Genomic DNA, 14,438 nt, shown 5'->3' with positions numbered 1-14,438 from the left:
ACATCAGTTTCAACTCTCGGATTTCAGTGCAACAAAGAAGAAGATGCAGAAGGTGTCCAACATCTCCATCTTTGTGATGTACAGCATGTACTTTCTAGCAGCTCTCTTTGGCTACCTGACCTTTTATGGTGAGAACAGCTGTCCTTGGCACTTCTTTTGGAGTTTGTGTTTGCAGTATCAGTGGATGAATGCAAATGTTTATGCCCAAATCAGATAGTGAATTGATTGGTATTTCCTATCATCAAAGATACACAGAAAAGCAAAGGGTATGCTGTTTGGCTCAGAGGCAGTAGAACTGAGGGATACTTTTTAGAAAAGAGAGGCTACTATGGTGCAAAAAAAAAAAAAAAAGAGTAGTTCAAGTTGGCTGATATTTAAAAAAGCCTTTCTTTGGCTTGTTTCTTTATCTTGCAGTTTTAAAATTAAAGGTTCTACTTGGCAGTGAGGACAGTATCTTTAAAGACACCCTTGTCAAGAAATCTCATGTGTGTGTGCCTCCTGAAAATAAAGTTTGTGTTTCACCCAGAAAGATTTTTTAACTTCCTGTGTACAGGGACAATTTCCCACTGGTGACCATATTGGAGAAATGAAAATAACTTTGGCCTGTGAGGAAAATCTATAGGGCCTGATATTGCGCTGGGGGGATGCTCTTTTCTATTTCAGCTCTAATTTGTGATTTTAGATGATAAAACAGAGCTATACACACAAATCTTTCTTGCGTAGTACAGTACAGTAGCAGTAAATTGATATAATATTTAATCACTATTTTCCGAAGAGAAAGTCATCTTTTTGTGAATTTGCTAATCAACGGAATAATTCACTATATGTTTTTAGTATTGCCTAGTATTGTCCATTGGTAAACAGTATTCATGGTTAGTATTTGTCGGTTTTGAAGGAAAATCACCGAACCTTGCAAAGAGTTTACTTTTCTACTTTCTACTTTCCTACACAGAGTAAAAGCTCCCTCTTGTGGTGACTGTTTGATGCTGTCCAGTGCCAGAAGGTACCGTATTCCTGTGTGACATTCACATGTATTAATAAAATTGGTTCTGTTTATATTCCTGCAGACAATGTGGAGCCTGAACTGTTGCACACTTACAGCCGGATTGATCCTTATGACACTTTGATCCTGTGTGTGCGAGTAGCTGTCCTCACTGCTGTCACGCTGACCGTCCCTATTGTGTTGTTCCCCGTAAGTTTGTTGTTGATTTGTTCCCTGCATCACTCAATGAATCTTATATTGTGGTATTATTGCCTCTCTAAATCTTCTGTTTCTGTCTGTCCATAGGTGCGTAGGGCCATCCAGCAGATGTTATTCCCCACCAAGTCTTTCAACTGGTTGCGTCACATTGCCATTGCTCTTATTCTGCTCACCCTCATCAACCTGCTGGTGATATTTGCTCCAAACATTCTGGGAATTTTCGGCATCATTGGTTAGTATAACACTTAACAATTCTAGGGGCCAGAAATGTGAAATATTATCAAAATGACAGTGATGGTGTAGTCCCACTGATAGGCTGTAATGTCTTACACTTTGCAAAGCACCTCTGAGCTATGGGCCATTTAATTCATTAGGGCCTCCTGTTAACGTTTAAACAAATATTTTTACTTTCCAAAAACTTAAAAGTTGTGGAGAAATAGCAAATATCCTAACCAATACCATAACTAAATGACAATAGAAAAATCCCTGACATTCTTGAAAATAGCATATAATGTTTCTTAGGAATCTCAACTTTTCCACTTGTTTGCATTTATTTGACCAAAGGTTTTATTCTACATATAGTTTAATTATTGGTTACTTATTCTGTCTCTGTTTACAGACTGAATCCTCCTATTTGACAAGGCACTGTCAGTATGTTTCAGGCTTTCTAGTTCCTGGCACATACACACACACACACACAAAAAAAATTTAAAGCAAAACTAAAAAAAACATGACTGCCTGTCCGTGCCTGTTTGCTCGTGGACAAACTGACGGCCTGAGTAAATATTGTTGTCATTCTCTGTCCTCAGATCGGAGGCTACGATTCATAGGTTAAAGGTGAAAGTTGAAAACATTTACATTAAAGGACTGGCAAGGACGTATTCAGAGCAGTGGTTTCTGCTTTAATAAACATGTGGATGCCTTTAAGTACACATGTGGGAGTACGTACAGAGCACACTTGAATACACATGAATATACAGAAACACACAAATACAGCTCACACAGTCCGATGACGCAACATGTGGAGTTGTCTGCAGCAACCTATGTATATGTATAGAACTCACAATGTGGGAATTTAGCTGTGTTCATTCTGAGCTGAAAAAAGCTGAAAAGCAGATTTAAAAAAACAATAATACAAAAACCTGAGTGAAAATATAATTATATATATATAACAAGACGAACAGAAATAAAGTAAGGGGACAGTGACGCCTGTTCCCCATTAATGGACAAATATAATACAATAAAGAAGAAAATGATGAGTACATGAATAAATAAACAAACATACAATTGACCCATCAGGCGCACTCTGGTCTTAAAGCAGCCATTATTATTTTGACAAACCTAGCAAGACAGCAAGATTACCTTTTTCATGTTCTTAGTGTTTGTATAACATTTTTTTAATGTCATTTTCCAAAATTTATTAGTGCTTGGATTTATTATGTTGTTCCATTTAATTAAACAATTTTTCTCATCATCACAACCAGGACAAACTAATATATAATGATATTTGTCACACAGATTTCCTGTCAAATGTAAAGTACACAGTTCTAGGATATAGTCAAATAAATATTTATTTGAAATTGGCAACAAGATGAAATTTTATGTATTCTGTATTGATATCGCCATGATTGAGCCATCATTATGATAACCTACAATTATTAAGAATATTTTTATCTTTAAAAGTCAATTTTTACTGATTGTCCACCATGTCTACCACTGTCATACAGTTTGTGTAGCTCAGTTAAACACAGTACATGATGCATGAGGATGTAAAATCCAGCTGAATATATGTTAAAAAACAAATTTGAAACTATTAAACTTAGTTGAGTTGTCAATAAATGGAAAAAGAGAAAATCAATACAAAAAGAAAATGATCTCTCCTATATACAGTATGTTTCATCTGTATATCACTGCATTGAATAAAACTATCTGTATATTGCCGTATGCTTTGTTTTGACCAGTCCTTCCTCTTTACGCTTTCAGGTGCGACATCGGCTCCCTGCCTCATTTTCATCTTCCCTGCTGTTTTCTACATCCGCATTGTCCCCAAAGATGAGGAGCCCATGAGCTCCACTCCTAAGATACTGGTGAGCCATTAAAATCTTTGTTGGGTAGTCTTCAACCATTCATTATCCTAATTTGGTTATACAGGCTTTTTTTGTGGTATATTTTGCGTCACAGAGTTCTTGATAATTACGCTTCTGTACCACTGGTGTACTCTTCCCTCATTCTTAGGCTGTCTGTTTTGCTGCTTTGGGTGTCTCCTTCATGGTAATGAGTCTGAGCTTCATATTCATCGACTGGACAATGGGGAGTAGCCATGCTGCAGGAGGCCATTAGAGGCTGCTTCAAAGTGTGTGGGCTTAGGAAACGGGGAAAAAGAACTGGTCAATGTAAAGGGAGCACTGACAAGTTAGTGGGAACACACTACAGGGCTTCCCAGCACATAGCCTGGGGTTTGTGACAGTAAAAAAATTATACAATATCCTACGTGGGTTGGAAACACACTTGGCTCGATCAAGTTGAATTAACTTTGACTTTAACTTAACACATATCTGAACAAAATCATTTCATAACAATGTTCAAAAATTCAATCTAACATAGTGCAATGGTAATGTGATTGATAGGAATGATCAGGACTGAACAGGGTCTGTTTTTTAATCACCACCTGTTTGTGTGACACAGTCCACATCTACGAGGGTGAAATGGTCCTTTCCTGTTGCTTCCTCTTTATTTACACACAAACAGCTGCAGCTGGTACTGTATAGGAAAGGTTGGTATGATTATCTTTTAGGCTGGAGACGGGAAGGCATCAAGATATACACAAGAGACAGCTAAATAACTCGGAAGTTATTCTTACACAATTATAAAAATAGGACTCTTCCTTAACCAGCAGCACTCTGAACTGTTCATCATCGTGTAACATAAGACAAGGAGTGCTTTAAAGCCTTAAAGCGCAGGCGACATTTCATTTTCATGATTGTTAAATGCCAGAGTCGTTATGTAATGCAGTATCATGCAGTGTAAGCTTTCGTTCTATATGCATAAAACAGCAATTTCTTCACAAACCCTGGTGCCTTTCAGCATTTGGAACAGCACAAAAACATATAGTAAAAACAGGAGTGTATATTTATTTAGCTACTATAGCTGTATTTTTAATTTCAAATGGACTATATTTAACTACTGTATATGATGAAGTTGATGATCCAAAAATATTATGAATGATTTCAATATTTGTTTTAGCGTAGTATTTAGTTAATGGAAGGTGTTACAGACTGACAATACTTTAAATGTTTGATAAAATAAAAAGTGATTGATTTAAGGATTTGATACCTCCCTTTGTAAAAAATTTAGCACATGGATGCCAAACTATGACCTTGAATATAAACCAATTACAGTTCAAGTTTACCCCAACAGTTCACCTTTGAGTCTAGCTCAGCAGCAAATCTGCTTAGCTCATTTGATATTTTGGGAAATACACTTAATTTTCTTTCTTCCTGAGGGTTAGATGAGAGATTGATTCCACCCTCATATCTGTGCGTAATATACAACTAAAGTCAGGATACGCTTAGCTTATCTTAGCATAAGGACTAGGCGCAGGGGTAAAAAAAAAAAAAAAAATCAGCCAACTAGCACCTCTTAAGTTCACTAATTTACACTTTATATCTTGTTTATTAAACCCGTAGTCTCACAACCAGCAGAGACTCCAGAAAGTGACCGTGCCCAGCCGAGAAATAGTCTAGTACATAACCCTCCATAAGAACACAAATTAAGTGAATGAAACCAAAACAATCTTGGCAAGATTTCACTTACCCACAAGGGGAAGAATGAAAATATGGTTCTTTTTTATATATATATTTATAATTTGGGTGACCCCACCCTTTAATTTGAACTCTGTGGGTTTGAACAAAGCTCGGCCAAGCAACGTGAATTTGTGAAGACAAACCCGCTGGTGGGTCTGGCAGAGTTTATCAAGTTAATTTTATTAATTTGAAGATGTATTAATCTTTTGTGGTTCTGCTGCAACGTCTTTGCTGAAATGGATTGTAGTACTTAGATCTGCTTTCACATTAGTTGAATATTTAGACTTGAGGTTAATGTTTTGCATGTTGTCATGTCCAGTCTGTCCTGTAGTTTGTATGGTGAACTGCACAGTAAAAAAAAGATTTTCCTTCCCACACTGTCATACATAGATGTTATTGCAATACTGTAGATTTAGCATCTTATAGTGACACGTATTGAAGTCCCATTCTGTGCTACTGTTATTGTAGTGTTGTATTAGTATTATGAAGCCCTTCTTAGAAGATGTGACAACAAATAATGTTTCAAACATTGCTGTTGTGATGTTCAGTCAATGATGACACATGAAATTTGAGGTTAATTGAGGGACATGGATAAATACTTATTATTACCATATTAGCACTGACAAACTGAGTTCACATATGAGTTCGCTTTTTACAGAGTACAGGAGAATTTCTTTATATAGAAATATATATCACAAATGAACTTCCTAAAAATTAAGTTTTAAAACAATGCACAGTTTTGAACTTACACCACTCAGAGAAATGTTACGACAAATACCTGGTGCTTGTAACCAAAGATGGTTTTATATTGTATCACAACTCTCAGGCTTCGGAAAAGTCCTGTGTAAATCATCTTTTCTCTCATTTTATTTATGTGTTCCTCTATTTTGTGTTTGTTTAGCAGTCCTGATCCTGACCAAGGTGTTTTTACAGACTAATTATTAACAATGGCGGGAGAAATATTCAGTGTGTTTATTGACCTCCGTCCCTTGCTTCTCCATGTGTATTTGCATTGGCTGTTGTGGTGTAAATGAAGGATTAGTTTTGTCATGTTTAGTGAACAGGTTTTTTATTCACTTTAAGGGATCATGCCAAAATAAAAACTGCTAATCTACTGCTTTGAAATGCCTTTAACTTTTAAACAGGTACCACAGTTTAAATACCATACACAGAATATCAAATATGCATTGTTCATGTACCTAAACAAATCTATATGATATTTTATTATAGCTGTTATTCAAGATGTAAATCTATGACATAGCACAACAATAAGTACATAGAAAGGTATATGACTTTTGGTGACTAAGAAGTGGCTTTATATAAATAATGTACATAAATGTAAACCTTTTATATTTGTGATGCATATTTACAGTAGCTTGTAAAGTGTAAATAGTGGGGACAGTTTTAGTTTGGCAATAAAATCATTCTAGATGTTTTTACATTGTCTCTGTTGTTATCATTTCCCCCTTTACTGACATCAATTCATATTTAAGCAGCACATATTTCTTGTTATTGTGTTTACGTGCAAGTGAACAAATAAGCCATTTGGGGTTTTTCTGTGTGCTGCTGTTAATTTCCATGCCATTTAATGGATTTTATGCATTTAATAGATGTTTACACATTTGATCATTGTGGGGATATACTACCTTCGCCCCACAGACACACACACATTTACTTGTATACACCATTTGAACAAGAGGAGTCTGTCAGTGTTCTTATCATTCCTGTCATGGCTGAGCTACAAAAAAACACTAAACCTGAACTTTAGGTCATCGTGAGCCCTGACTGCCGACCTTCTTATGTCAACACACTGCCGAAAAACTAATTCGTTTGGATATGTTTAAGGTCAAAACTGCAGACAAGACCGGGGCTAGTGTATCTCTGACACCTTAGGCACTCTAATCTGAAATTTACTGCCATATTTAACAACTCATACAACAACAAATGTAGAGAATGTACCCAGCTGTCTCTCAACGGAAGAAAAAAAAAAAAATCGCTGCAATGCTGAGGGGGAAACAGTTAAATGGCACATTAGGGCTGAATTAGCAATAGAATACATTTTGCATTTAACAGCCTTATTATGTGATGATGAGTGCACTGGAGCCTTAATAGATATGAAATCTTATCAACATAATACTGTCTTTTACAAATGGATTAAAGACTAAAAATATGAGCTCATTTTAGGACCGCTGGGACCAAATGTAACTGAGGTTTAAAAATGACCCTAAATTAAATAGCACTTCTTTGGCTGAGCAATGGTGGAATGCTGAGAGGAATTTCTTGAGAGTTTTAAAAGTCAAAAAAACAAAATCAATTTTCCTCTTACATGAAATATATATTTGTTTTTTATATTTTCCATTTTACTTCCCTCAGTTTTTAAGTATATTTTTCACATTTGAACTGTTTAAATGACCTCCTTTTATGTTTTTTTTAATAGCAGTTTTCTCTGCGTTTCTTTTTATCACAGGTGTTATATATCCTAAATAAACTGTACTGCTTGTTATTTTGTGTTTAAGGCTTCACAGAATACATGGGCCCCAGCAACTGTCAACTAGCAGTAAAAACAGGTACGTCCATTCAGCGGCGCTGTCCACCAACTCTCAGTTCAGCCTGATTATGAGCCCAGGCGCTTCCTGAAAACCTTAGACACAAAGATCCGTTCTCACCGGTTTAAAGGCCCGTCCTGCATCGCTGCAAGGACAAACCTGCTGCGGCTCCGTCCACCCCGTACCGTCGGGTTTTTTTTTTTTCTTGTCGCCTCTGAGTCTGCGTCCACGGGGGACGCAGAGGAACGACGCCGCTGGCAGCCCGCGCGCCGCACTCCTGAAAATCACGCCTCCCTGGGCGTCCTCTCTAATTGGTGCCACGCCGGCTCTACCGCGGAGAGCCCACCTGTTTTAATTGGACTATCGCGACAAGTTGCCCGCGTGACGTCGCTGCGACTGGTCGACCTACTACCAGGTTGCCCCGGGGGGGGTGTGAGGGGGTTTAGGCGCGAGCCCTGACTGAGCAGCGAGCGGGACTGCGGCAGAGTCGCGCGACCGAGGGACGCGCCGCTCACCGTGCGGGCAAGACAAGCGGGGCAGTCTGCGGCGGAGCACCTCGGCCGGTGGATGGATGCGGGACAGAGGGCTCTGAGTGTTCCGACATGGACCCACGGTAACGGCCTGAGATTCGCCGCCGAGCAAGACATGAGCCGCATGCATCTGCTTCATCCGTGAGCTTCGGGTTGAGCAGGAGAGGAGGGACGTTGACTTTTTGACGCGCGGGTAAAAACTCTGCAGTCCCCTGCTGCCCCCCCCCTAGAAAGGCAGTGCTGGAAGCAAGAGCGGTTCCGTCGTTGTTCCTGGGACCATCAGCACCGAAGCCTTTTTTTTTTTTTTTTTTTGCGTGCAAGTGGTCGGTGCGCCCCTGCGTTTTGAGCCATGGGTTGTACGGTGAGCGCCGAGGATAAGGCTGCCGCGGAGAGGTCAAAGATGATTGACAAAAACCTCCGAGAAGACGGAGAGAAGGCAGCCAGAGAAGTGAAGTTGCTTTTATTAGGTAGGTTACAGCAGGAGATTACTCCGCAGATTATTTTTTAAAAAAAAAAGAAAAAAAACTACACTAAAAAGGGTGGTGTTTCCAAAATCTCTCCACAGTTTTGGAGCGAAATTTTTCTAAAACTACCTGATTAAACATTATATCATGATCTGATCAGTAACCAAGCAGCCCGATCCGATGCTGCTGTGGAAATGAGAAAAAAACATTTATCGCAGAAATGAATATTTTGTGGGCAAGTACGGCATAAAAAAATAAAGTTTGGACTTTACCAAACATCAAATAACAACACAAACTAACACATAGGCGACAACGGGGGCATCAAACCACATAGAGTTAATCCTCCACCAAGGCAAGACGGGGGCCTGTACAACTCATATTAGCTCTGGAACAGCCAGGAGACCATTTAAATTCTTACGTGTCCAATAATCATAGTGAAACACAACGTGTCTCCATATCGTCCATTGGCCAACACAAACGTCCATATACTTGGAGATTAGTCAGATATCATCATGTCAACAAGCTGCACGGCTTCGCGGAGCCCTGCACTGGCGATCTGCCCAGAAAGCTTAATTCAGTGTATCAAACCTGTGGAGCAGGACTAATCATTAACAGGGTTACACTTCAGCACCATTCTAAAATACACACCAGCCTCTTCCTACAGCCAAACAATTCCTTTTTTTTTTTTTTTTTGCTGACAACAGTGAAGAAAACAAACACGCGGTTTTTATTAAATAGCTTCTGAGGCTAGAAAAAGCAAACTGTCGTCCTTCCCCTGCCTTTCACTCTCGCACATACACACAGTCACACTCACACACAAACAAGAAACACACATCCTCCCACTCAGCGCCAATTTCTCACTTCCCCTTCTGTCCAGTTCAACTGCATTTGTTTGCCATCATCTAGCTCTTAAATTTGATTTCCTCCCTCTCATTGTTTAGATGTGCGTTGAGCTCAACTCACAGGCAATGCAATAATGTGTGTTTGCGTGTGTGCATGCATGCGTGCGAGCGTGTGCGCGTGCGTGTGTGCGTGCGTGCTGAGGGAGCGAGTGTGGTGTGGTGGAGGTGGGTGGGTGTCATCTTGCTGTGACAAGCTGTTAATAGAGGACAGGAGCCAGCTAAGTGCTGAAGAGCTGCAGGAGGACTATTAAGTTTTGATGACCTGAAGTCAGAAAGACTCACTTATTAATTATCAGCCTCAGAAGGATTCTGATTAATAACACAGTGTTATGTCCTTAATCTCAACCTCCAATGAAGACATTTTTAGATGTTTGCCATCAGAGGACCAAAAGCTCCTGGTGTAACTTCAGCTTTTATGCCGCATGTCCTCTCATTAAATACAAACTTGTCTTCATTCGAGTATTTCATACAGCAGCAAAAATAATCCGGTGGTTAAACCCCGTAGCATCTTGACGGCCGATCTTGCCCCATCTCTGCTCTTCTTCACGCACAGACACACAACTTTTGAACGACGTGTATCTATGACATTTCGTGTGTAATGTCCACACAGTATAGCTGTTGTTTAGAGAGGGACGATAAGATGGCAGTTGAGTGACACCACCCGCGGAGCAAAAGTGACAGCAACTAGTTCGCAGCAGCAAAAACATCATTTAAAAAATAATTGGAGAAAAAAAAGAAAACTGGAACTAGATGTGCAGGGCTTGGAGCGAACGGTATTTCTGAAAATATTCGAACATAGCTGCCTTAGTTTCAGGGTCCTGGCATTGTGCATGCTGGCTAACTGCCTCACCCTCATGGCTTACTGAACACAGAGCCACTGCTCAATGCTATTATGTGCACCTATGCTTTTCCCACTATGACAAGTCAAAACGTCTGCTGCCTATTGTGATTATTTCCAGGTTATCACCAATCTTTGAGACACTGTATAACATGTTTTGTTGCCAGTAGGAACGAACAAGACCTTTTTATTGAAAGAAAAAGATGAATAAGGGCCATATGTGTATTTGAAGGGTTATTTGAACTTACTTTAGGGGTAGCTACCACCAGATATGTTTTAATATCTCTGAGTATATCAGGATTATTCATTTCTTCAACTTTACATTGCCTACAGCTGCATCCAATTATTATTTTTACTATCGATCAATCTGGACGATTATTCTCTCGACTGTGACAAATGTCCGTTCCATTTTCCCAGAGCTCAAGATGACGTATTCAAATGTCTTGTTTTGCCCGATAATCGGTCCAGAACTTAAAGATCTTCCGTTTACTATCATAGAAGACTGAGGAAATCAGAAAATATTCACATTAGAGAGGCTGAAACCAGAGAATTTTGACATATTTTCTTGAAAAAACGGCTCAGAGTGAATAATCACTAATCAAAATTGTTGATTATTTCTATGTCGATCGATTCATCGTTGCATCTCTGATATTGTGTTGTTATGATCTCATCATGTTATCATTCTACAGATTACTGTTGCCCAAACTAATGATCTGAGTAAGGTTTAAGTAAAACTAATAAAATTTGTTACTAAAATTTTAGTGTTACACATATGAATACTTTGGTCTCATATAGTGCATAACTTATTCTGGTGGATCTTATAGTTCATTACTTTGAACATCAGCTTTTTTATATTATATGTGGCTTTGAATACAGTGTATTAACTGTTTTCATTTATGTCCAACGAGATAACTAATAATAAAAAAAATAGGTATTTGGCCACAGTGTGGTGTAAAAAACAATCAGAATCACAAAATGAGTCTGTAGTGTTGCTATATCTGATATCTTTTTCAGGTATTTGCCTGTATTTATTTCTATCGGGTCTCATCTGGTATTAATATATATTATTGAAATGATATTGAATCAGTCTGGATTCCCTCTGTCTCATCACGATGCACACTATCTAGGCATGTTTCTCCCCTGCATGCATTTTTTTTTTTTTACGGTCCGCTTTAAATCCAACAACTATTAATTATTAATGTGATCTGACATCTAAAGTAAGGTCATTGATAGGATTAAATCTGTCTTGTATGAGCAGCCCCAAATCTCCTTAGGTGAAACTCAAGTATCTGCTCTGAATGTTCCTACAAACAACAGCACAAACAATGATTTAAGAGTCACATTGGTGTGTTTCAGAGAGCTGACTGCACACATGGTCTGATGCTTTTGTAGACAGCATAAATATTTTGCAAGGAGTCCGGAAGAATTATATGACACAGATTTTGACTAAGTGTGGGTGGCTATGCATGTGACTATTTCTTGGCCAGGTGCCATGACTTCCTGGAGTCTTGTTGTCACTCCAGGAAGTCAAAAACAATCAAAACTACAATTTCTCAGTTTGACGTTTTGGTTATTGCACAGATTAAACAAATAAGATAAAACATGTCGATTGGTGATCTTTAGAGATGGTGTTAGGTGGACTTGGTTACTTTTGGACCTTTTCAATCTTCAAATCTAACCCTCAACAAGAAAGGGAATAACCAAAAATGTTGCACAGTTCCTTTAACAAGCTGGCAGAAAGCATCTGAATTGCAGCTCCTTTGGGGATATTGGGAGTTTCAACACAGGACGCCAGTATTTTGAGCAGCATTTTCTCTGCTGTCTTAAGATTCTCTGAGGACCCCACAGTTGACCGACAGCACATGATCGCTGTAGTGTTTCAAGCCTGCACTGCCATGCCACTGTTTAACCCCCATCATGATATCATTTCAGTCTTTAGGACCTTAGGACGGAGACTAGCAAAATCACTGAATGAACATAATATGACAACAACCTCCAGCTAGTTCCAAGCTGCCGTGTACTAACAGCACTGAGGACATGCAGGAGGCTGCAGGTTATTGACGTTTCACTTAAGGTTGAGCTGAGGACATAATGTAGACGACATAATGGTTGTATTTGTCTCATTTGTGTATGACAAGATAGCGACTTGTTCTGGCAAAGAGAAGATGAGTCACTTGATGGTAGCTAGTGAAGCATGAAAGGGGTGCATCAAATTCTTTTTAATGGCTTTGCGGCATTTGGCCAATTTTTTTTTCCTTGCTTTTTTTTTTTTTCCACCACGAGTTCTCAGGGGAACTGAAAAGCCTGTTCCCTTTTTTCCTTGCAGAATGAGTAAGTTCTCCCCTTGCCAACAGTGTTGTTCAGGACACAAAATACATAATGAACCGGATTACTCCTTAGGTGATTTACAGCTCACGGTAAGTTTAGGTGAGGACTGATGAAGGACAGTCAGAAACAAATTATGTGGAGAATAACAGAGTTGATGAACATTTTTGCTGAGTTGTGTCCAGACATAGGGAGCTTTCACATCTCCCTTAACTGGCTCTGCTGATACATCAAGCCGTATTTCAGCACAAGACCAAATATAAAAGTTGACAGGTCCATAGGAAACTCTTCTCTCACTGCTCTCAGTGTTGTAAGAAAAAACACTGATTTCAACATGTTGCGCCATACTCAAGTTCTCTCTGTGTAACCGACTGGCTAGATTGGCACGTCTTTATCAGTGTTGGCACCAGGAACAAAAACTCACGTTGCATAAATCTATGGCGCAACATCTCAGAAAGTTAGGATTGTCAGTGCTTGCCATCTGTACCTATTAATGAATCATTTTGTGATGTCGAACTTGTAAATGACCTCTTCATGGTCCGGGGGGGGGTGTGTGCATAAAGCAGGGGTTCTTCAACTATGAAATCGAGTACTGTGCTTTCCGAATTAATTGCTGTTTATATATTAGAAATGCTTTGTAAAGTATAGTATTACTAATATACCAAAGCCACGTAAAATCACATTTATTTTTAATTGATAGACCTCTCATACTTCATGATAGATAAATTTTGCATTTGCATCTTTACTAAGCACTGTCCTTTACCGCCTTAGTATTATTTAACTCCAGCGTTTTTTAGGAGAACGACAGTAAATAAAACAGAGGTAGTTGGAGCTCTTTCAGACTACAGGTACAACCTCCACCTATCAGACGGTAAGGCACGAACCTCTGTACCCTGAGAGGTGAAAACCAGGGCAAAAGAAAAACCCAAGAAGCCCTCGCTGCTGCTGGTAAAGCTTTGTAAGCTTTTCTCATCTGAAGTGTGGCGGCTGGACAGTAAGAAAACCCTGTTTACAAAGATTTTAAAGAGATAATCAAACTGAAACGGTAGAGAGGACTAAAACAGGATTTTCAGAAAGGATAGGGACACCGCATCACCTGCGGAAATTACACCCTTGAGCCAATTGGATTGTTTAAAGAAGTTGGAATTGGGGCTGGGATCAGTAACAGCCCACTGAGGCGCATCCCTTATAACAGCCAAGTTTACGCCAACTGATGTGCAGTACTCAGAAAGTATGGAGTTTCAGAGGAGGACGACAGCTTGTCTAGCTCGTGTATTTTCAGGTCCTGACTGTGTAGCACTGGTAACCCCATTCTGCAGCCAGAGGCAAAGTACAGTCACTGGTTTAGTTGGAGACACAAGTTTCAGCCCTCAGTGAACTGTGCAATGATTTTGTGCCCTAAGAAGTGAACGTGAAAATGCTGCAGTCGAGTACCAGATTGTTGCCTCTCACTATACAGAAGCAATATTATCAAATTTATGATCAGAAATATGATTGCAGACAAATCTGCCTCTTAAAATGATGTATAAAATGTAATTCCAGTTAAAAGGGGTTGATTTTAAATCTATTATTGTTTACTTGTAGTAGTAGTTATTTCAGCACGTGTAGAAAGGGGAATTTTATATTTAAATGTATCTTAAGCATCTTCAGAGACAGTGTCAGTTTCCCCTTTTTCACCCAAAAATGTTCAGTGAGGATATATTTCCTCCCCAGCTCCATTCCTTTGAACCCCTCCTTAAATCAGCCTCCACTGCGGCTTATCTCTAATTCCCACCCTGGGCAGACGATAATAATAGTGCTTGGCAGACATGACTCACTTCTCGTGACAG

The 14,438-nt window shown here is 39.2% G+C and overlaps 2 protein-coding genes across 8 annotated transcripts in view; both read left to right on the top strand.

Annotated features, from left to right (window-relative positions):
* The window catches only part of LOC120807325 (sodium-coupled neutral amino acid transporter 3-like), a 30,681-nt gene extending 24,251 nt beyond the window's left edge, over window positions 1–6,430 (top strand). For all 6 annotated transcript variants that reach the window (XM_040159136.1, XM_040159137.1, XM_040159132.1 and 3 more), the window contains 5 exons: window positions 28–128; window positions 1,068–1,192; window positions 1,289–1,433; window positions 3,185–3,288; window positions 3,437–6,430. In XM_040159136.1, coding sequence (XP_040015070.1) covers window positions 28–128; window positions 1,068–1,192; window positions 1,289–1,433; window positions 3,185–3,288; window positions 3,437–3,541 — 580 coding nt within the window. In that variant the 3' untranslated portion in view covers window positions 3,542–6,430. The remainder of the gene's footprint in view (window positions 1–27; window positions 129–1,067; window positions 1,193–1,288; window positions 1,434–3,184; window positions 3,289–3,436) is intronic.
* Window positions 6,431–8,394: 1,964 nt separating this feature from the next.
* The window catches only part of LOC120807263 (guanine nucleotide-binding protein G(i) subunit alpha-2), a 44,100-nt gene continuing 38,056 nt past the window's right edge, over window positions 8,395–14,438 (top strand). Inside the window, exon 1 of one of the 2 annotated variants that reach the window (XM_040159045.1) lies at window positions 8,395–8,547. In XM_040159045.1, coding sequence (XP_040014979.1) covers window positions 8,430–8,547 — 118 coding nt within the window. In that variant the 5' untranslated portion in view covers window positions 8,395–8,429. The remainder of the gene's footprint in view (window positions 8,548–14,438) is intronic. The other variant, XM_040159046.1, reaches the window with a different exon arrangement.

Source organism: Xiphias gladius, chromosome 21 (assembly GCF_016859285.1).
Source record: "Xiphias gladius isolate SHS-SW01 ecotype Sanya breed wild chromosome 21, ASM1685928v1, whole genome shotgun sequence".
NCBI lineage: Eukaryota > Metazoa > Chordata > Actinopteri > Istiophoriformes > Xiphiidae > Xiphias > Xiphias gladius.
The sequence above is the reverse complement of the archived record's forward strand: the minus strand, read 5'-3'. Positions and strand labels throughout refer to the sequence as shown.